We start from the raw sequence: 24,084 nt of genomic DNA, 5'->3' as shown, positions 1-24,084 counted from the left end.
GTCTGAACATTTCCAGGGACTCTGTAACTGATGTTGCCCTATCTGACCACTTTTCTGTCATCTTTGAAAGCGTTCAGTTATTGAGAGATATTATAAGAAAACACTTTTTTAAGGCCAGTGTAAGTAATTCCTTTATCCACGTTTACTCTTTCAACCCCACCTTGTCCTGTAACACAGTAAATTAGCTGGCAGATAACTTCCATCTTAAAATTTCAGACATCATTGATTCCAGTGCAAGTAAACTACAAAAGCTTAGAAGAAATTATTCATAAAATAAGTTTCTCCTGCTGCCTCGATATTTTACAAACAGCTTTCTTTACGAAAGTTTTGCATGTTGTTGCGTCTGATTTGTTTCAAGTAATAAACTCAGCCATGTTGTCAGGTGTTTTCCCCCAGGCCTTAAAAATAGCCATTTTCAAACCACTGTTAAAAGAAGAAAAATTTTGCTATTGCAAAATTAAAGGCCCATCTCAAAACTCCCATTCATCAGGTTATTAAAAATCCTGTGTTACAACAGTTAAATACCTTCTTAAAAATGAGCAGCCACTTTGGCCACGTCTTCCAGTCAGGTTTCCATGCTCACTACAGAACCGAGACTGCCCTTGTCAAGGTGTTCAATGACATCTGCAAGAATGCAGACAGTGGAAGAACCACAATGTAGGTTTTATTGGACCTCAGCACAACATGCAACACTGTTGACCACAGTATATTACTGGAGCAACTGGAGAACTGGGTTGGTCTTTCTGGTACAGTACTTGACTGGTTTGAGTCTACTTGAAAGACAAGGACTTTTTGTGTCCGTGGGTAACTTCACATTGGAGTTCACAAAAATCCCATGCGTGGTTCCCCAGGGTTCTATCCTGGGACCCATCCTATTTAATATTTACATGCTCCCCCTAGCTCAGGTTAACAAAGATAAGTTGATAAGTACACAGATGATATACAGCTCTACATTACAATGTCACCAGGTGACTATAAACATATTCAAGTGCTGGGTAGATGTACAGAACAAATCAATGTGTGGATGTGTGATAATTTTCTTTAGTTGAATAAAAACAAAACTGAAGTAAAATGTTTTTGGGCCAAGGGAGGAGCGATCAAGAATCAGCACACAGCTTCAGTAATTACAGCTAGAAACCACTGATCAGGGCTAAATCTGGGTGTAGGGATGGACTTGGACCTGAACCTTTAGAGGCCCCCTAAAAACAATCGAAGTCAGCCTTCTACCACCTGAAGAACATTTCCAGGATTACAGGACTAATGTCCCAGCAGGATCTTGAAAAACTTATCCATGCGTTTATCTTTAGCCGAATTGATTACTGCAACAGTGTTTTCAAAGGTCTTCCTAAAAAGTCAATTAGACAGCTGCAGCTGATCCAGAACGCTGGTGTCTGGGTCCTTATTAGAACTAAGAAAGTAGAACACATCGCTTCAGTTCTAAAGTCTTACACTGGCTCCCTGTATCTCAGAGAACAGTCTTTAAAATACTTCTGTTTATAAGTCACTGAATGACGTAGCACCAAAATACAAGATTTGTTTTTATTGTATTAAACTTCCAGACCACTGAATTAGAACAAATTTCCAGAAAACTGCAAAAATGCTGAAAACCTGAGTTATTTTAAATGAAGGTTAAAATCTATTTATTTAGAGATGCATCTGACTATTTAAACTATAAACTGAAACATTCTTAATTTCAATCTGTAGTCCAACTAGTGTTTAATCATGCCACTGCAATGTACCTTTTGATTTTTCTTTCTTTATGTTTCCATCATTTAAAGGACTTTGTACTGTCTTGTTGCTAAAATGTGCTATATGAATAAACCTGCCTTGCTATAATTAGCTGAGCCACAATCCCAATACCAAAAATACATAACAGCCCCCAAACAATGCTATTATTTAGAGCTGTGTTAAATTATAAATATTTGTTTTCTAAATTTGTATTGGACCCATATTATGGTAGACCTGGGTTGGTGCCCTAAAAAAACGTTTTATCGCAAGTTTTTAACCTTTTTTCAGTCGGAAGGGGAAAAAAACAGAATTGTAGAATTAAGGAAAGAATACATAATGTGACCATATCCTTTGTTTCTTAATTTATGTGTCCCCTTTTACCAGATTGGCCAATTTACCTTTATTTTACTGAATGCAATGACCAAAAAATTATTTTTACCATTTGTTAAACTGCACATATTATATTTCCCCACATATTTCTCAGCAGGCTGGACCGGTGTTCTGATCCATACCCAGCTCTCAGATCTGTCTCGGACTGAGGAAGCTCACGCCGCCCACCTCCAGCCTCCTCGCTATTCTTTCCCCTTTAAAGGAAGCTGGAAGTGAAAGTTAAGTTGCGGCGCTCGTTTCTCGTTTTTCCTCTTTAAGTCAGCGGCCAGTTTGGAAATCAGTCGCTAGTCTGTCACGAGCAGGAAGAGGTCTTTCTGTTCACCTGCGCGGTCCAAGGAGGGAATAAGAACAACAAAAACAACAACAACAACAAAACTTCGTCCAGAGGGATAAAAATGTTTCAGTGGTCGGAGTTGCTCCCTTTGACTTGTCTGTTCCTTGCGGCTGAAACCACAACAGGTAAGAGTTTCTTTTAGTACAAAACGTTTTTTCGTTTAGTGATGATGTTTTCTGCTTCGGTTACGTTTTCTATTCTGCTTTACTTCTTTTTTTTTTTTTTTTTTTTTCCTAATAGCGACGTCATGCAACGTCTACTAACATTTCCCGGATGAACTAGGGAATAGGGAAGGACTTAGAGGCTTATTGTTCTTGAAGAGAACTGGCACTAACAGCTATAACAACAACTAAAAGCTCAGACCTCATTACCTAGTTATGAAAAAGTTTATGTGACAACTTGTAAGTAGATTATTTTACTTTCTAAAAAGACAGATCTGTTAGCTGTGACACTGGAATGTTGCTCTTTCCTCTCGTTTTCTCTATATAATATATACTTTCATGACTATAATTAGCCATGCAGTTTACAAGCAACATGTTTCCCGTCAGGGGCGTAGATGCAGCCACTAGGATGACTCTCAAACGTCACCCAACATGATGTGAAGACAATTCTCAGAACTTGTGTATTTATATTTATGTGTTTCGTCTATCTTCACTATAAGGCCAGATCTTACAACCGCAAAATCTTTCCTTGGTGTGGATAAATGACTCCACTCCAGAGGTCTCCTGGGAGCCACCTCCACACTTGACAGGATGCAAGTATGAACTTCTCATAACAACATCAGCAGACGGCGAGCCAGACCATGAGGCAATAGTAAGTAAGGAAATGTGTTATTAAAAAAGTCATCTTAAAACGAGTAGTTTGCTTCATCCTCCCTAAAAAAAAAAAAAAAAGTATATATATATATATATATATATATATATACAGCATGACAGTTTTGGAATTTTAACGCCCAGCTGTGAGACGATTAATTAATTCGCTGTTGAGTGAATGCATAAAAATGAAATATGTTTGGACTTTGAACATGAAATAAATAGACTATAGGCAAAACGTTTTCTTTTCTCATTGAGAGAGTTTACCTACAATGCCTTTGGAATGTCTTCAAACCTCGTGACCTTTTTCACATTTTTTCACATCACACTCGGTCAGTTGCAGTAACTGACCAAGTTTCATCTGCAGTTTTCAGATGAAAGTCTTCTTGAGGTTTGTCTCTACCTTGTTTGCACATCTGCATGCTGATATTTCTGCCTGTTCTTCTTTAGAACTTTCTGCTAGATATTAATCTTGGTGTGTGCTTTGAAGTTTGAATGAATAAAAAGCATGAATATTCTTTGATCTTAACTCTTAACTCCAAGACTACTTCATTCCTCTGGAATTGTCATTGCAGTTACCCAGAATGAAATTATTTCCAGCTTCTTCTCCTACCAGATGGCCGGGGAATAAACAGCAAAAGCTCTGCGAAGTTATATCAGCGCTGATGGTCCTCTCCTTCCGCTGCACTCACACAGTATATATATTATTCAGGGGTGGCAGTGTAACCCCTGTGACCCTAGGTGCTGTTTTTATTACCCAGATAAGGTCCCTTCTGTTTTCCTCTGTGGAGCTCCCACACCTAGTGCAGCAGTGGCAGAGAATGCTCTCTACAGCGATCAAATAAAGTTCCAGAGTGGCTGAGGTTGTCCCACCAGCCGTTTTCAGCCTTCTCAGGAAGTAGCATCTCGCTGGAGCTTTCTTCACTAGGCTAGAGGTGATCATGTCAGATCCTTTAGCTTAAAGGAGTCGAGCCTTTCCACCTTTTCCCACTTGATGGTGAATGAACCCTTTGTGTTCTTCCTAGTCCTCCTAAAATCCGCAGTAATCTCTTTGGTTTTAGTGGTATTTAAACCAGAATATTGTTTGTACAGCTGTTGACCAGATGTTGGACTTCCTTTCTGTAGATAAGTCCCGCTATTGTGGAGTCACTGGCAAATCTGATTATGGTGTTTGGAAACGTTTAGGGGAGTACAGTCATTAAGGATTGGTGGCCCACTGGAAAGGGAACCGCTGCTCCAATGTCAAGTCTTTTGAATCCCCTAACGGATAACTAGCATAAACGTACAGCTAGAGCTTTATTGGAATGGTTTAGATCAAAGCATCATCAGAAATGCTCTGCATCAACTATTTGACCAGCTTCCCTGTCCCTGCTGAAGAAAAGGATCCCCATGGCATGATGCTTGCCACCACCATGTTTCACAATGAGATGTTCAAAGCTTCTGATATTGTTTTATAAGCTAAACCTGCTTTAAACCTGTCTACACATTTATTCCTGGCCGTTCTGGAGTGTCTCTTGGTTTTCATGGGGCTGCTTGTGCCCTGACTTTTATCCTAACAAACCCCAGAGGATTTTATGCAACAGCTATATTTATACTGAGGTAAATGACACACAGGACCCTGCTGCTCTGCTAAGCTGACTTCTAAAGGCACTATGTAAACTCTCTAGTGACTGTGACCAGCTCCTTGTTTCTGGACTACATGTGGGCCAAATCCCATGCACATGGGATTATTCCTTCTAGATGGTCGACTGTTTTTGTCAGTGGGTATATTTAATGTGTTTCTCGCCTATTATTTTTCTCCTTTTTGATTGGAGGACATAAACTACCTGGATACATCTTATCATCATGAAGTATTCATGCAGGGAGGATTTCTTCAGTTTTCTTTGACAACTGTTTGTGACGCTAACCGAAGTGAACCAGCAGTTTTAGAAATAAGATACCCAGGTACGCCGTTTACATTTAATATAATGACAGTCTTTTTAAAATAAATTTAAATATGCTAATCTTTAGACAACAAACTGTCCATATTTGTCTTTTTAAAAATTTCTCTGCATGTGTTTGTTTCTAATCCTCTCAGAACTGGTGAAGACGCTGGACTGCTACAGCTATACCGCCACTCAAGCTCACTGCTCCTGGTCCCCTGCCTCTAACGCAACAGACCTTTGTTTTTTCTATTGGTACGTCTATACATACATTCGATAATTTTTGATCTGACATTACGTCGTGGCGGTTTGCAACACTTCCTTATACACACTGGCTTTCTTTAGTTGCATCACATTCAGACTGAAACTCACAAGAAAGTAAAAATCTGGACTTTAGCAAAGGCCCATCTCTTGGTTACTGGCTCAGTTTACATCCAGTGTTGTTCAGAAAAAAGCAGCACTGTCATGAAAGTACATGTGAACACTGGGATAATAAAATGAACCCTAAATAAGAAATGGGCTTATTGTTTTCTGCCTCTTTCACCTTTAGCAGTTAGATTTTGATAACGTTGTACTATGTACCTTTTCTACAAGTAAGGTTGACATAAAAAACAACATAAAGTATTGTTACTTATGTAGTCTGTCCATTAACATAGGCCTACATTACTGGTAACATTTGTTGCCGCCACTGGTATAGATATGTTGTCTTCAAAATCCAACATCTAATTTGTGTCCATTCATTATTAGGGGCAAAAACACCCCTAATAACACCATCAGATTATTTTCTTTAACAAAATCAGAGAGAGGGATTATTGACATTAGTGACATTGTCTATAGAAAGCTGGGGATACTTAACATACTTGGATGAAGTTCTGTGGAGGGAGAGTACTAAGATTTTTCCAATTAAACTCTATTAGCAGCATCATTCTATAATATCAGTATGAAATAGTTTAAAGTTCATACTTTCTGTTAACTTTAAGTGGAGTAGATGTTAATGTCTGTATAGACAAGTGTCCAAAGCTGGTCCTCGAGGGCCGGTGTCCTGCCTGTTTCAGATGTTTCTCATTCCAGTCCAATTATTTAGGGGTTGACAAAGATCAACCATATTCAGTTTGGCATAATTCGGACCATGCTTTTCTATGGGGGTAAATTTGTCTCAATATTATTCAATCAAACAAAAAACTAATCTCAATCAAAAAATATTAACTTGTGATCAAAACTTTCAGAGTTGTAACGATTATTTTTTTTTAAATGGAATATTTTATTTTGGGGAGAAAAAAAATTGTTTGATAAAACTTTTTTTGATTAAAATGACTCATTTTTTCTCACGAAGAGAAAAAAGTTATTTTGACCTCATATCATTGACCTCACCAAAAATAAGCGTTTGTGGTACTTTGTTGGGGTAGTTAATTATGAAATACTAATTCTGGTTATAATATAGATAACCCTCTAATATAATCTGAAGAGATTGTGTTGTCACCTCTCTTGGTTTTGGAGAAATAAATTCCTGAAAGTGGGACAAATGCATATAATGGTTGAGCATTTTGAGGTATTTTGACAAGCTATTTTTCCAAAACTGTACAGTAAAATATTAAATATTTATTCTTTTACATAAAACATGAATGTGAAAGTTGTAAAAATGTAATTAATATAAATGTTCTGTAGGTTACTTTTCTGTTTTCCTCTTATTTTCTCAACCGTTGCCAGGATCGGCGTCCTTTCTGCTCCATTACCGTAATGCACCTTGTATGCGTGACGCTAATCTTTAAGAGAGAGCTGGTGTCGGCTGGCGTGACCGTGTATTTCTGACTGTCGGCTCACAGACAGTTTTCTTCTGTAGAGTTGATGTCTCCTCACTGAAGCGACGCTGCAAGCCCTGCAGTTCGAGCAGAAGTTCAGAGATGCGGGGGATCAGAGTCTGCTGCTTTAGTCAGCGCTAACCAATAGGGAAACGTCTTACATTGTTTGTCTTTAGGCCCCGCCCAGGATGTTCATGTTTCCAGAACTCAAAATTCTTTGAGTTCAACCAAAAACAGAAAGCGTCAAAACCAAAAGAGCGAGACTCGTAACCAAAGATTTTTGACATGCGCAAATAAAAGTTTATGTTTTGCAAATAACTTTTTTCTCTTCGTGAGAAAAAATGAGTCATTTTAATAAAAAAAAACGTTTTATCAAACAAAATTTTTTTCTCCCCAAAATAAAATATTCCATAAAAAAAAAAAAATCGTTACAACTCTGAAAGTTTTAATCACAACTTAATATTTTTTGATTGAGATTAGTTTTTTGTTTGATTGAATAATATTAAGACAAATTAACCTCCATACTTGTCGGATTTAGAACCGACAGTATGCAAATGACCAGACATAAAATGGCCCGTCTGCCACTTCCACACAGAGCAGCCAATAGTCACTGTTCAGAGAAGAATTCAACATCACCTTATTCTGTGTCATTAGACACTGCTTGAAGCCTCTATCGTTAGAGTGTTTAAATTGAGGGTATCTAACGGTGAAACATTACACTTCCTTTTCTGCCAAACTTTGAAGTCTGGCTCTGCTCTTTCAATATGCTCAAAAAGTCACAATTGTGATAACTTTCGGTCCCCCATCCCTTCTGAGCAAACTGACCAAATTTCAACCCGATCAATCAAAACCTCTAGGAGGACATCAATCAAATGCAGAGGCTATAAACGGCAAAAATTAGGTTCAACCCACGATGACCGGCTTCCTGTGTGTTGTAGAACATGGTTGCAGGAGAGTTTTAGATAGGGTTCAGGAAGTACTACAAGTGTAATAACTTTTATATCTCCTCGATAAAGTAAGGTGAATGAGGAGGGTGAAAATTTCCGGGGGGGCGCTGTGGAGCTATTTCTACCCAAAATGTGTAAATTTTACACAGAACTGATGCCTCAACCAAATTTGGTGAGTTTTTGAAAATGTTAAAGCCACCAAAAAGGCAATTGATTTGGCGGATGAATAATAATATTAGACATTCGAATTACAATAGGCCTTCGCAGCACTTAGCTGCTCGGGCCTAATGATGATAAAGTATTTCTAACTTAGTTTTCTGGTTTTGTTTTTAAAGCCACTGTATGGCTGTGACTGCATGTTAGCAAGCACAGCCCCACAAACACTAATACTTAAAACCCATTTTAAAATGGGCTTCTTCAGGACACCACTAGTGTTTTTGTCACAGAATTGCTCACACTAACTGCATTTAATCATATTTTGAAATTTATTGATATTTATTGATGCTGTCAGGGAAACAACAGTAGAGAAAATGGTAAAAATAAAGGCAGTTTTTGGGGTTTTTGAATAATAATTACAATTTACTAATTGTGATAAATCCAAATTCCTATTATGGTGAAATGTATCACGATAATGATAAACGATACAATAAACCCATACCCAGTGCTGTGTGTGACTTATATGGCTTTGGGACCGGTCTTCCAGCCTTTATCTGCTAGGTTTCTGTAAATGTTAATGCTTTCCTCTGACGTTGAAGGGGTTATAATGCAGTTTGACAATATAAGCGCTGTGAAAAGATCACAAATTTACGACTAGATCCATGGGTTTGAACCAAAGGTGTCAATCTCTCACTTAATCACAGGATTTCCAGTTAACAGACGATCCAGAAACCCGCTCCGTCTCTCTGTCTGCTGGTTCGGGAAACCTGGCACACAGTTCTGTAAACTGGCCTCGGGTTAGACTCACAGATTGCTTTATGTTATCACACTCTGCACTGGTACCAGGCATTTCTGGTCACACTGACGCCAAGTTTCAGTGTGCCCGACCAAACAATGCAACTTGTTGCACAGCAGACAGTCTCACAGAGGAAAGGGAAACCACACAAAGTCTTTTCATCAGTTTGCACAATCAGGTGAATGTGGTGCTGGGAAATGAGTTTTCTAAAAAGCAGTTGATCAATCTAAACACAGTTCTAACTGTCCAGTCTTGCTTAGTTGAAGGAGAAAGCTTCACTGACTCAGCATTACAGTGAGATGAATGAACTATTACAGTCTCTCTACCTTCTAATAATCACCTGGGAGCAGAACAGTCAGTCAGTCTTTTAACCATATTACAGAAAATGAAAATGGGCCGTTAAATAAAATAACAGTGTTTACATGTTTCTTTTCAAAACTCAAATTTACTGTATAAACAGAAGAATCTTTAGGCTAGTAAAATAACCATCCCCATATCATGATGCTTGAACCACCATGCTCCACTGTCTTCAGAGTCAACTATGGCTCCATTTCGGGGTTTGGGGGTCGTATGACAAACTGTTTGTGGCCCTTGGTCCCAAAAAGGACAATCTTACTTTCATCAGTTCCATAAATGTTTCTCCATTTCTCTTCATGTCAGTTGATGTGTCTTTTGGCGAACTATCTTCTTCCGCGCATCTTTTCTTTAACACTGGGACTTTGCTGGGGGCTACCTGGCGATAGATTAGCTTCATACAGACATCTTCTAATTGTCACAGTTAAACTCAGACCTTTGATCACCCTGGAGCTGATCATTGGCCGAGTCTTTTCAATTCTAGCTATTCTTCCATCCATTCAAATGGAAGTGTTTGGTTTTCTTCCACGTCTCTCCTGGTTTTGCTTCCATTTTAAAGCAGTGGAGATCATTTTTAGTAAAGCAGCTGATTTATATGTTTTCAACACCATAATCAAAGTAAGCTGTTTTTCTGAACAATGCCTGGAACAAACCATTTTTGTCAGGTTTTCAGAGAGAAATGCATGCACAACATGCTGGCTTAGATCTTTGATAAGGGCCACCTGATGGACACATGTTTCTTTTCAGCATGAATTACCTCGGTAATTGAAGTCCACACTACTATTATTTTGAACACACCTCTCTCAATCAGTTTAATGACACACACCCAGGAGGATGTATATAATGAATGTTGGTTCTGTCGGTTTTCTATGACTCTACTATACCTACTACTGATTGATTTGCCATGTGCTTATATTTCTACAGTGACTGATCTGGTTAGTCTAGATGGACTGCTTTTATTTTGAACACAACTATACCTCTCATGTGAGCCCTTATCTGATGGTGTCCTGAAAAAAGATTAAAGGTAGATAAAAAGGTCACATCTAAGGTTTCTTCTTCCACTAAACGGGTAAAGTGACATCCTGCTTACAGTGATCATCAAATAACTTGGAATATCAAAGATAACATCAGAAAAAGTTGTTTTGTTTCACCGATAAATGCATTTATGAGGCAAAGAAAAACTATATACCATCTATATGTGTTGTTCCACAACATTTTGTGAGGACCGCGCCCCACATAAGAGACATTTGTAAAAAGTCACCTCCCCTCCTTACGAAACTCCACAGTGCAACCCCAATCAAGCTCTTTCAACTGACTGTAATGCTAGTGAGTGACAGGTCAGGTTTAGGCTACAGTCAGAAGCACGACTTTTAGACTCCAAACATTTTTTTAAATGTGAATATGAATGTCGGCTTGGAAACCCACATGCAAATTATGTAAATAACTGCCATGGTATACTGAAAGAGCATTTCTAAATGTCAGACAGTACTATAAACGAAAGGCCAAATTGCACATTAATTCAATCCAAGCTTGTTTTTATTTAAATAGCATTGGTGATACTTTCCTTTTAATATGAAAAAAGGCAAAACGAGTCTAATCTTCTGCTTTGATCAGGTGAGGCTGCGCTGGGGGAAAAAAACAGTATCTTATAATGCTTCCCCTTTATTAACTCATACGGAGAAAAAATAGGCTGTATCTGTATTCTCCGGCTCACGGATAATGATTGTCATTGTTGCAAAATCTGCCAGCCGATAACTCTGGGGGAGGTCAAGATCATTTATATATAGATAGCACATTTATAAAAAATGAAGTTTAAATTTAGACCCTTTAAGACGACCTGACCGGTTGATCCCAGCGCATTCATTGGCGTGTAGATATTTGAAAACTGTTTCAATCTCACTGAAACCTCTAAATAAGTAATAAAATCTTTATATGATTTACTAACAGGAAGCAAGTAAGGCCAAAAGCTGTGTTTGTTCTGAGTTAAAACACAAGGCTAGGGCTGATAATGTGTGGAAAAGCGTTGGCGAAAACTGTTGGGAACTAATAGAGAGATATTATTCCTAATAGGAGAAATCCCATTGCTAATTGGTCTGAGCTGGGAAGAGCCTGCTTTCACAGCTACGCTAATGGACTTACAAGGAGCTGAAAACAAAGATGATAGAGTTTGAACTGTTAATAGGATTAGATTTCCCACATCAAATAACTTAAGTGTTATTTTCTTTCCCTGAAATTGAGGAAGTTTAACTGCATCCTCTTTTTAAGATTACGAAAGCCATTTTTCACAAATTATGGTTTCACAATATGACTGTACATGTCTGTCCTTATATAACCTGGCAGCTGCACCGTTATCATGGAGAGGAGCCAGTGGGGGGCCTCCCTACTTTACATCTACTTGTCAGGCTCTTTAACTGCCTGCCTTGCAGGCTCAGAGGTGTAACAAAAGTGGATCCATTCCAGCTGGCACATGCAGCTCGGCTAATGCGGTTACAAGTAGACAGTTTTCAGTAGGAGTGTTAGATGTCTGCTCTCCATGCAAATAAAAAGACAGCCGTGCACGGTTCAGTTGAGCAACATACAGGTGTAGTGCTATTTCTAAGTCTATACAAGTGAGGTGCTTCATTGTGTGGCCTGATGGAAGGAATGCAGCGTCGCTGTTGGACTAAAACCTTGACTGGAGAAACTGTTTCTTATTGGCACATGGTTTCTAAATGTTGCTCTCACCGAGGACCTGAGCCTGATGTCACAATGAGTCCTGGACAGACCAGGAAACACACCAAGAAGTTTAGGATTCTCTTCACCACAACGGCTCTTAAATGGATTATTATTCCATAACTTTGGAATTTTGTTTGGAATATCTAAGAGAAACTATTAAAAATGCTTTAGGGCCCCAAAATGTAGCAACAAGAATCAATCCCGTAACGAGCAGGAAGGCAGGGAAGACAGGCCATAACTGGAGTCATCTGTTCCTGTTTTCTACTTACTGTGTGCAGACTAGCACCAGCCCAGTTGTAAGACCTGCAAGACTGGTCTAAGCCCAAATACAGAGAATTACCATAATGTAATCATGTTGATATAAAAATAAATAAGAAAATATATAAAGATTGAATATAATTTTTGTATGACTGTGAAAGTGGCATGTCCTTTCATGTTATTAGACCATCCAATACAAACTAAATATCTTGCATTTTCATTTATTGTCATTTAAAAGAAGCTTTTATCAAAAGCACCAATTATACCTGCATAAATAACCATGTAGCACTCTAAGCACTGAGAGGAAATACTCTACCGACAATACGAAGGTTTATTTTGGCTTGATGTAATTAGAATGATCACATAAAATATAAACAACTTACTTTTAATGTAAAATGGCATACCAGAAACATGCAAACGTGACATTTTAAATCAGTCATCCATTCCTCATCAGTGTCAAATGTACAGTATATTAGCCAACAGCTGAAGGAAATCCTTATTTGCTCCCAAGTGCACTTCACGCTCCTACCAGAGTGTTGCTGAGTAAAAACAGAGGCTATGTTGTTTGGCATACCACCAACTCAGAGGTTGTTGTGGCTGACAGTAGTCCACGTTGAACTTGGCCTTGCTTATGTTTTCTCAGTTCAGTTGGAACTCCTGAAGAGGCTGTGTGTTGAAGTGAACTTTATAATGATAGTGATAATTCGGTGAGTTTTGCTCCAGGAAAAACAGGAAATCAGACGGCTGGTTGATGCTGAGAAATGTGTCCCTTAATACAGAGATTTCAAATACTGCATGTTTCAGTTGTTATAGTTAAGTTGTACAGTTGGTTATTTTCAAGTGTATTAAAAGTTCCAGATTATTCTTTGGCTCATCTATAGTAAATCTACGTCCTATGATTTTTATAGTTCCATGTGCAAGACAAGATGGTTGAGCCGACATCTTAAAGAATGCTGCTGTGAGAAAACATGGTAGTTTCTGATAGAGGTTAAGAAACCTGGGTAAAGAGACCATTCTAATTTAATTCCTATAACCTATACTAGACATGGGCAATATTTTCTATAATGCAATATCCTGTTGAAGTTTTGAACTAAATTCAGCGTAGCTTAATTTGAATAAGAAACTTTGAAATTGTTAAACAAAGATAGGTAAAATGATCTCTTCCCACTGTAGAAGGAATACCTTTTTAAAAAAAACAGTTTTATAAGTATCAGAAAGGTGAAAAATGTACTTTTATGATCTGTTAATCGTATATCTTGGTTTCAAAAAAGAGTTACAAATTTGACAAAGATGCCACTTTTATTTTGATTTTTGAGGCACCAGTGCTAGCTGCGGCTGTTGTTGCTCTCGACATGGCAATAAACAGTGACTTCTGATTACAGGCTAGGTTTGCACAAAAATCCTGCGCATGTCAAATTGTACAACTCTGTTTTTTGTATTGTGTAGTTTTCTGTATTGAATTTTTTAATCTATTCTATGTATTTCACTTCTATTGACCCCAATGGGACTTTTCTTTTAGAAATTCATGAAGTCAGTGACACCACAATTTCGTTTCACTTTGTATAAATGTGGAATATTTCCTGTCTTGATGAAAAGCTTCAATGCAATGGCAAACATGACTGGAAAAAAGAGGACATCTCTGCTGTAGTGAGTGATACAGAGGAAAAGGAGTGGAGAACATTGAGTTGACATAAATTCATTTTATTCAAGATATGAATGTTTCACCAAAACCAAAATGTTTCAAATATGTGAGAGTTCTTCATGAGGCAGAACTGCTTCCTCAGAGGTCCCTTTTAAAGTCGGCACAGATAAACCAGGAGGACATTTTTAACAGATACAGGACTGTCAATAACACTCATGGCAAAAGTTTGCCTAAGCAGAATTTCCAAAACTAATCATTAAATGTTGCTGCACTCTTCTTCCTTGTTGGTATTTACCTGATGATCCACTTCAAATTCTGGACAAACCAAAGTTTAAATAATGTTTTTTTTTTCCCATTAGTCAGTGGGTTTGTTTATATGAGGCATTTTTTTACAGCATGAAAGTAATTAACATTTTTTTTCTTTCTTTCTAAGGTTGGGCACTCATTACAGCGATGAAACCCCAACAAAAAAATTACAAGAATGCTCATCATACACTTACACTGGTGATGTGAAAACTGGGTGTAATTTGCAAGCAACCCAAAAAACATTCATTGAAATGTTGTTTAATGCAACACTGAACAACACGCTTGTTCGGAACACCTTCAGGCACGAAAGGTTCCGTGGTAAGTATTACAGGTTCTTGTATTGGCACCGAGAGTCTCGCTGCATTTTCCTTTCAGTCTCTTGTTGGAGGAGCTATCCACTGTGTTCCCTCTGTTTTGGCAATTGTATTAGGGTCAGGATGTGTGAGTTTGTAATTCAACGAACCCTTTAAAAACCTTTTTTAATAAGTCAGTAATCTCTTTCATCTCTTTTTGCTGCACAGTAAAACCACCTCCCCCTACATGGACAGTCATAAAAAGTAAGGACAAGTTGAATATTAGCTGGATTCCTCCAGACATGCTAAGACTGGATTTATGGACATTCCTAATAAAGTACACAGCATGTGATTCCAAAAAGGTAAGAAGCTGATCAGTTACCTAATTACCCTAACCCCTATCAGATAAAAAATAAATCTGTATGTGTACTAACTATGATGGTAATGGAACTTTGTTTCTCAATATCCATAAATTGAAAACTTCTCAAGCTGTTTTCGAAAGATTTCTTGAACAGAAAAATCAACTTTACAACTGGCTTTGACCCAGAAGGCAGCTTTGCAGAACAAACCAGAATGAGCGCCTTGGAAACCTGCTGGCTCTCTGCTAGGGTTGTTACAATACTAAAATTTCAAACTTGAGCCTATTACTAAAAAAAACACTCGATCCTCGATACCATTTTCAATACTGTGGTAATTTTTCTGCTACTGGGGGTCAAATAAAATAAATTGTGTTTCAAAATAAACATGGACTTGGTGCATACAAGAAAATATGTTATACAGTGTAAACAATGATCTGGTCCATGCAAATACATTCAGCAGCAGCCCTGTACAATTTTTTTCTTACGGTTAATTGTGCATTATATCTTCAGTGATCAACTACAGCACAGAGTTGGTTGCCATGGATTCGTACTTTTTTCTGCTCTAATTTCAGCCAAATTTTCTGAGTGTTTTGAGGAATTACAGTTGTTTTTGTGCATTTTTAATCAGTGAGTTGGTGTTCGATGTCCATGTGAGGTCCCCTGAGATGTTTGTTCCCAGGTATCTAAAACTCTAGACTTGCTTACCTCTGTCATTGTTAATGAGAAGTTGTTGATACAGCTTCTTCTGTTTCCTGAAGTCAGTGATGAGTTATTTTGTCTGTTCAGTATGTCTGAACACCACTCAGTCAGTCCCTGTACCTCCTCTCTGTAGGTGCTCTCATTGCCTCCAGTGCTACCACTGATTACTGGAGGCAGTGGTGTCATCTGCACATTTGATAATTCTATTAGTGTTGTACACACAGGCATGTGTGTACAGTGAGAAGAGAAGGATGCTGAGCACACAGCCTTGGGGTGCCCCCAGTCTGACCAATTGTGACCCGTCCATTAGGAAGTCCTGAGACCACAGGCAGATGTGCTCAAGGCTGAGGTTGGACATCTTGGGGCATAGTCTGCATAATAAGATGTCATTGGGGGAGGTGACTGCCATCTGCTTGGGGGAATGGAATGGTGGTGGATCTTTTCAGACAGTAGGGCACAGTACGCTGTGTCAGGGAACTGTTGAAAATGTTAGAAAAAACTGCAGACCATTTGAGTTCTCTGCTTCTCATAGCTGCTGAAGAAGAGGTTCATCTGCTCTGCAAGAGAGGAGTTCACTGCTGGCAGCAGGCGGACCTCACTGCTTTGGCCAGTAATGTGACAAATGTTCCTCAGACCACATCCGAATGTTCTTAACAGTTAGTTCAACCCTGTTAATAATAAGAGGCTTGTATAACAGTGTTAAAACAAGGAGTTGAGATTAGATTGGCCCAGATAGGGTAGAGCTATTGTTTAGAATCCATTACTGTACACATATTTCCTCCTCTTGAAGAACATCGGACATGTTAATGAAATTTAGGGAGCACAGACTTTAGCTTGGCTCTGTTGAAGTATTCTGGTACAAACAATGTGTCTGAATAACATGGCCCGTGGCGCCCTGAAACCAGCTGCTGTAGGTTCGGGAACAATGCGGCACTTGTACGCTTAGGGCACAGCAGAATTATTATAAAAAATAAGCCACACAAAATATAATAAATAAATCAACAGGGATGGATAATATGTACACTTGGGATGCATATTTAACACAATTATCAAGTGAGGATGAATTTTGTTTGCCTGTGACTTTAAATAATCTCATTGATCCAGGGCTTTTGACAAAACATCCGGGGCTCAGGCTCTGTAGGCCCAGGTCTAAAGACGCGCCTGATTTCAACGCCTGATTAATACCTCTTGAAAATGTTCACGTTGTCATGTTGCAACCACAAATTTCAATGCATTTTTTTGGGATTTTATGTGAAAATACACGAAATGATACATAGTTTCTATTTGTTTTTTACAAATGAAAATCTGAAAAGTGGGACATGCATATGTGTTCAACCCCCTTTGCTCCGATACCTGTAAATAAAATCCAGTGCAAACATACCAAGACTTGGCCTAAACTGGGGACTGGGGGGACTGGGGAAAAAGCCAAGACTTCTGTGGTAACTCTGGAGGACCTGAGGATATCTGCATCTCATCCATAAATATGACCTTTATAGGTGATTGACAAGATAAAAGCCATTTTTGAAAGGAAGCCCATTTGACGTTTGTCACAACCCTTGTAGGGGACACACCAAATATGTGGAAGAAAAACTTTTCTACAATATACGTGCCCTATATATGTCAAAGAAAACCTGTTGGAGGCTGCAAAAAACTTCAAACTGAGACGGAGGTTCACCTTTCAACAGGACAACGGCTCTAAAAATGCTGCCTGAGCTAAAATAGAATGATTTACAATAATCCAGGGAAAGTTGAGACCTACATCCAGTTAGGAATCTGTTGCAAGACTGCAAAAAAGGTTTCAGAGACACTCTGTAAAATCTGATGCAGCTTAAACTATTTTGGAACGAAGAATGGGCAAATATGTCATGTGTGGTTGCAGTGAAAGATGGTTCTCCAAATTGTTGACTCACAGGTTCTAAATATAAAGGCAGATGTTCTTACATAAAATCCCAATTAAACACATTTATGCAATGTGACAAAATGTGGAAAAGTTCAAGGGGTGTGAATACTTTTCTTTTTTTTTTTGTGACATTGACTTCCATCCATACCAACCACTCGCATGCTTCGCTCATCAATTCAATTCAATTCAATTCAATTCAATTCAAAAATACTTTATTGATCCCCGAGGGGAAATTAGAATTCCAGTACAACTCATCCAAACATACATCATGACACAAGACAAGGGAGACGGGTCACCGAGGCTTTGCTGCCCACTCACAGGCGCTGCCCTTGTTAGATGAGAAAAGAGGCCACATTAGGAAAGTAGAGGGAAAAAAAAATCATATTTCACACTTTATCCTTAGCAGGATACAGTTTGAGATTGCAAAAAAACCTCAGCACAAAGAAGCAACAAGTTGACAAAACAACATCATGCCGGGAACGGTGAAGTTGGTGTGAGGGGGAGCATATGTTTATCTTGAGCATGTGTGTGTGTGCGGGTGAGTGTGTGCAAGTAAGTCCATGAAGCACTGTCCCAGAGGCCATTGTCCTTGATGGTTCGTTGGAATGTTCATCAACCGGCCAAATCAATGCTGTCAGAATTATTACACATATTAACTGACTGGTCCCTGACCCGGTACCAATATACCAAAGTGCCAGTACTGGTCTGGAGTCCGGTGTGCCCAGTGTTTGGGGGCCTCTGTTTTAAAGTTTTGTTTTTTTCTGTTTTTCTAGGGTTGTTTATTTAAATTTCCTGTGTTTTTTAGTTTACTTTAGATTCACCAATTAGCGTAAAATACTTGGACTGTGGGAAGACTAGATTACGTTTACCAAATATCTCAGTAGCTATTGTACGGCTTATCATAAAACTGCTTTAAGTGGCTGATTAAATCAATTCCAGCATTTGTTTGGTTATGAGCTAAATATAATAAACTTTTATAAGAACTTTGGATCCCCCAGGAATTTCATCTAATGCTGCTGTTTGGTCAAAGTGACATTTATTTTTATTCTTTTCTCAGGAGATTAACATTCCAGGAGCAACTTTGCACATGCTGGAGCGGGTCTCTCGCTGTCGGTACTGCATATCAATCGCAGCCACGAGCAAACATGGAAACTCAATGCCAAGTGATCAGAAGTGTTTCGGTATAGTTATATTTGCTTATTTTCAAAATCAAATCATCATATTTTATAATGAGGTTGATTTTAGAACACTTTAAACGTTCTTCTAAAGGTAAAGGTATTCAGATTTTGTCAATAATCATCAAACTTTGTAGTAATGTGTTATGGCTCTCAGCTGGCTGATGCTCCTGATGCATTTATTTGCAGATGCTGATCGGGATCTTTCTTCCTTGGTGTATGCTGTTGTTCCTGGCCTGATGGTTATTGTAGCACTCGTCATCCTTGTGTGTTGTAGGAAGTATGACCAGGCTCTTTTTTTATCTACAGTTCCTTGCAAAACTATTCTCACTATTTAAACTTATATACATTTTGTCACATAACCAGCACTAACTTCATTGAGATTTTATGTGACAGGCCAACACAAAGTAGTGCATAATTGTGGAAGAAAAATAATATGGGTCAGAAAACATTTTTCACTAGTGTGTGGAGTTGTTTGTATTCCCCTGAGTAAACATTTTGTAGTCTTTTGGGTTCTATCTTTAACATCTTTGCTCAACTAGACGTAGACATTTTTGGCCCATTATCCTTTAAAAAACACCTCGAGCTCAGTCAGACAAGATGAGGAGCTTCTAGGTCTTGCCTCAGATTCTCAATTGGATTTAGATCTGGAGCTTGCCTGGGCCATTCTAACACATTAAAATGCTTTGATCTAAACCCTCACGCCACATCCGGCTCACAATATAATTGTATTTATCCTGGGAGAACATTTTATATATTTGTTATGGTTGCATATCACTTACACCACTAACACTACATATCCCATAATGCACCATAGGAAGTAATTGTGCCTTAATTTGGGGGTGCACAAGGAGTAGGGCAACAACGTTGCCTTGCAAGTAATGACAAACTAAGTCAGTTCCAGGGTGTTCCGAAGTTCACATTTAGCTGACAAGTAAAGTTCACATGGTAGTTACCTGACCTCGAAGCTCAAAATAATCGGGATTCATTTGCCTTTCATGTGGAGAGAGCGGCTATGTACATCCAGGAGTTTTTAGAACTGCAGTGTAACAGCACACATACTGAGATTAATTTACACACAACTTTCTAAAGGCTATTGGTTGTACTGGATTTATTTTAGGGGTATCAGGATAAAGGGGGCTGAATACTAATACACACCACACTTTTCAGTTTATAACTTGTATGTTGGTCTATCCCATAAAATCCCAGTAAAAAACGTATGAGTTTGTGGTTATAATGTGGAAGATTTGAAGGAGTGTGAACGCTTGGGCCTGGCATGGCCGCCACCTATTCTTTCTTCTGAAACTAAGTTCTTTCTGTACAGGAATAAGGATATTATTTTCCCCAAAGTACCAGAACCTCGGGACTTCCTCACAGATATAACCAACAACAAGGTAAAAAGGGGAAAAAAAGTATTACACTAGGATGGGAGGTGTTATTATTTCTAGCTATACTCCCAGATTGGGTTACGTTTCCATTTTATGTGTGTGTGTAGTTTTATTCTAGCTGCTCTCTGTGATTTCTTGAAGCATTTGGTATACTTGGCTAACACTTTCTTCTTTGGGTGCCTCTTCTTTCCCTCAGAGTTCTTTTTGCAAGTTGTACAATCCGGCAGAGGAAGAAAAGAACTGTAAACTCACTCTGCTGACAGACACACAAGCCAGCAAACCATATTCACAAATCCACTGACTGCTCACACTTCCTATGAAAAATTATCTACCCTGTGTGAATAAACCAGGTTTACATCCTGGTTTTTAGTAATGCACAGATAAATTGATCTGATTCATAAACATGGACCAGAACAAACAAAAAGGAATCATGTTGGCATCAATTTGTAAACCCATTTTTGACTTCATTGTTTGTAACTTCCATCGGTCATCTCAGGAAACTGTAGATTAAAGGGCCATATTATTACAATAGAAGAAAATAGTTCTTTCTGAAGAGATTCACACAACAGCTGCTTCTTTTCATGGAAATGTAGAAGACTGAAGTATTTTGCACAAAACACTCCCTGCGTTGTTGAACTATGTGTCTTTCCTTTTCCTGGGAGACCCTTTGGATACATGCAGCTGTTTCTGCTCCGCAACATTATCGTGAGATCCAGATTGTAAGGGAATAGCAGCAGTGCTGAGCTGCATCAGCTGAAAGCGTTTCACCATATACCGATACACTGTTTCTTAATTAATGAGATCCTAAGTTGTGTTTCTTTTGTTGTTGTATGTGTTTCTTTTATAAATTCTAGTACTAATTTTATTTTCAACTTTTTCAGTCCACAATCAGACATGTTTTTCCCAACTGGACACTTCCAATTTCTGTGTTCAAATGGGGCTCAGCATAATAATTTGTAAATAGGGTTTTTGGAGTTCCCAGATGAGAATACAACAATGTGCCCTGATGTCTCCTAGCAGCTCCAGTTCAGCCTCCATCTTGGCTTCTATGGCTAATGGTACATATTACCACAACACTAGGCACATGCTAAACCATTACTGTTTAAATTTATTGCCCGTTACATAAAAAAATCAATTGTTTCTCTTTTTGCAGTCAGGCAGCTGCTAAACTTGGTAGATTGTTTGTTTGAATGTACCACATACAATAGATAAAAATCTAGGTATTTAGTTAGCAAATTATCAAAGCTAGGCATAATTACACATACTCCAAACACTTCTTGGCAGCAAAGTGCTTCAAATGGAATCCTTGGTGTGTGTGAAATGTGTCTGAACCACCCATTATGGCGATACAGGCCCTGAGACCAGAAGTGGCTTGAGGCCAGTTGCTTACAATAATCTACAAGGAGTAAACCATTGGCAACTAAAATGTTCTCAACCTAGCTATGAAATAATTGTCCTTCTGAAATGATGACTTCTGAAGCAAATTATATATTTTTTTTTATTCTGTGTTCCACGTGTTTTTAAAAATCTGCTAAATATTATTAATATTATAGGTTGGGAAAGAAGATGGTTCTCTTGTTTTGCCTCACCAAATGGTAAGTTAAATGGTAAGTTAGCAGGTGAGATGCTTAGAGGTTGTTCCTGCATCCATGGTCTTTTCTACCATCTCTGGTTACCTCACCAATCCTCTGCCCAGAGCTGGGCACGTAAAGCTGAATGGATCTCCATACAGCACAGTGCAGTTATTAATAGTCAACTACTACCTTTGCCAAAAAAGTGCATATATAGTAGCATTAGGTCTTCCAGAAAATTCCACCATGGACCAAAGTAGCCACCCTCTGAATGTGTTACTTTCTTTGTTTTTCTGTCATCTTTGGTGATGTGCTTTGTGTAGTTGATGCATGGAGCTGTTTGTGAATGCTTTAAAATTAAGAATGTTTCTTTCTCAATTGGAATTTCTATATTTGCACACAGAACTTCTGATGTATAAGTTTTAAAGTAGAGCTTTTATGTGTTTTTATACCTCTGTCATCAAGCTGGTTGTAAAGGGGAACAATTGTATTAATCATTTGGAGTGTTGTGAAGTGCCATCGCTTTTACTGTGATGGCTGTATTCTGAATGTGCATCTGTAGCTAGCAGCTGCCATTGCTTGGCAACCAGACAGGGTTACCATAATAGTTCAAAGATGACTCCAGTTTTTTGTCTCATTTCTAGCTTGCCTCTTTTTAGCTAAACTCATAAGCAACTGCTAGCTCTGGCTTTCCATGTTACAGATCAGTTTAACATGTTACGCACCAGTGTGAAAAATACCATACGTCCATGTCTTAGAGAGAATGTAAATATATTACATGTGTCAATCATACAAGATTAAATGAAATAAAAAAATGTAAAAAGTAAAATATGTTTTTTTGCATAAGTCTGCATTCGGGTAGCTTGGCCACTGGTGTCTGGTACTTGTTGCTCTTTTCTAAAAATTATTTGAGGACAATTTACAGCAGAAGAGACTGGGTTAGAAATGGAATGTAAAATGGAGAAAAGTAAAAACATTTTTGCCTATGTGTTTAGGCTCTGCCACTTCTCAAGTCAGCGAGGAACCTCAAGAGTCACAGTACAACTCCAGTTGGAGGTTGTGGACAAAGTGTCCACACCAGCTTGTCACTATGTGCGGTTTTACCACAATATTATCTAGAACAATTGGTCAATCACTTAATTCCATAGAAACTATTTCGGAATTTCACTCCTGCAAATTGTAGCATTATGAGCACATTAACGATTTGGTTTGAAGGGACCTGTTTCATGACTGGTATCTGAGTGGTTGTCTCAGCTGACAGCAAAAGCGATCCCTGAGCCACTTTTCTTCTTCTCAAGGGCAAGTATTTGAGGACAAAACAGATCAAGTTTGAAACTGATGAGTGTTTAAAAAAAAAAAAAGGAAGTAAAGTGACCAAAAAGTCTATGTTCGGATGTTCAAGGGGCTTTCCATATTGATACTGAAATAATATTTCTGAGAGAAATGACACGACTAAAAGGAGCATGATTCCATGTAAAGTGTCTTGAAAATGTATGACTTCCTTTGGATTTTTTCCTTATTTCCTCAGATCACTGAAATAAAATATAGTAAAATTAAAAGGAGGACAAAAATATACACCAAGGGCAGCTCTTCTGCAATATCTTGAGTTAGTAGGTGGTTTGTCACTAGAAGCTATCCACATTTGATCATTTGCACTGGTGCCTATTCCTCACAATAAAACAGGTCTAGCTCATTAAGATAAAATTGGGGATATTTTTGTACAGCATTCTTTGAGATTTTGTGTTTTGACATAACTTTTTTAAAATGAAATGATTACAATTTTTAGATGGGTGTAGTCAAAGTCAAGACCTAGACCTCTGTTTGAGTTTTGTTTTAGCAGTATGCTTAGGTTCATATTCATATATAGGATGAGGAGACTGTGGCTCAGTGGGAGGCGTAGTTGTCTTGCAATGTAAAAATTATGGGTTTGATTCCAGCTTCCTCCTACCACATATCGATGTGCCCCTGGGCAAGGCATTTAACCTTCAAGTTGCCTATTGGTGTATGAATGTGTGTGCGTTAGTGAATGCGATTGGGTGAATGTGGCTCTAGTGTAAAGTGCTGTAAGCGGCCGGTATGACTGGAAAGGTCTCCTTACAACATAAAATGAGACAAGATGTTAAAAAAGTAACTAAACAAAAGGAAATTATACAATTTAAAATAGACAATACAGCTATGATCAGAGGGTGTATGCTGGTTTAAACAGATGGCTTTTTAGTCTGGATTTAAAAGTTGGCTATATAAGTTAAATCAATTGACCAATGTTTGATTCTAGTCTCAATTTCCTGGAAGACGGATGCAAGTTTATAAGAAGAATTAACCTTTGATTTTGTAATTAGTATAACATGATAAAACTATGATGCTGTCACCCTCATGCTTTTCTTTTGATTTGTTATTCTAATAACTGGTAGTTTGCACCACATGTGGTCACTAATTTTGGGTTTTCAGCATTTTGGGTAGTTCTGTCTGGAAAGTTAAATTAAGCAACCGAAAAAATTTCAAAGCAAGAATTGTGTGCTCTTCTTTAAAATTTTCAGTTG

General features: G+C 38.2%; 1 protein-coding gene across 1 annotated transcript; it reads left to right on the top strand.

Annotated features, from left to right (window-relative positions):
- The first annotated feature begins 1,583 nt into the window (after positions 1-1,583).
- On the top strand, positions 1,584-22,373 carry il13ra1 (interleukin 13 receptor, alpha 1). Its single transcript, XM_047385640.1, has 10 exons — positions 1,584-2,577; positions 3,114-3,265; positions 5,079-5,208; positions 5,342-5,441; positions 14,287-14,477; positions 14,681-14,814; positions 18,468-18,591; positions 18,775-18,865; positions 19,910-19,979; positions 20,170-22,373. The coding sequence occupies exons 1-10, from the start codon at positions 2,514-2,516 to the stop codon at positions 20,272-20,274; spliced, it is 1,161 nt and encodes a 386-aa protein (XP_047241596.1). The 5' UTR covers positions 1,584-2,513; the 3' UTR covers positions 20,275-22,373.
- The last annotated feature ends 1,711 nt before the right edge of the window (positions 22,374-24,084 follow it).

This window comes from Girardinichthys multiradiatus, chromosome 14, assembly GCF_021462225.1.
Source record: "Girardinichthys multiradiatus isolate DD_20200921_A chromosome 14, DD_fGirMul_XY1, whole genome shotgun sequence".
Classification (NCBI taxonomy): Eukaryota; Metazoa; Chordata; class Actinopteri; order Cyprinodontiformes; family Goodeidae; genus Girardinichthys; species Girardinichthys multiradiatus.
This window is presented reverse-complemented; position numbering and strand designations above follow the sequence as displayed.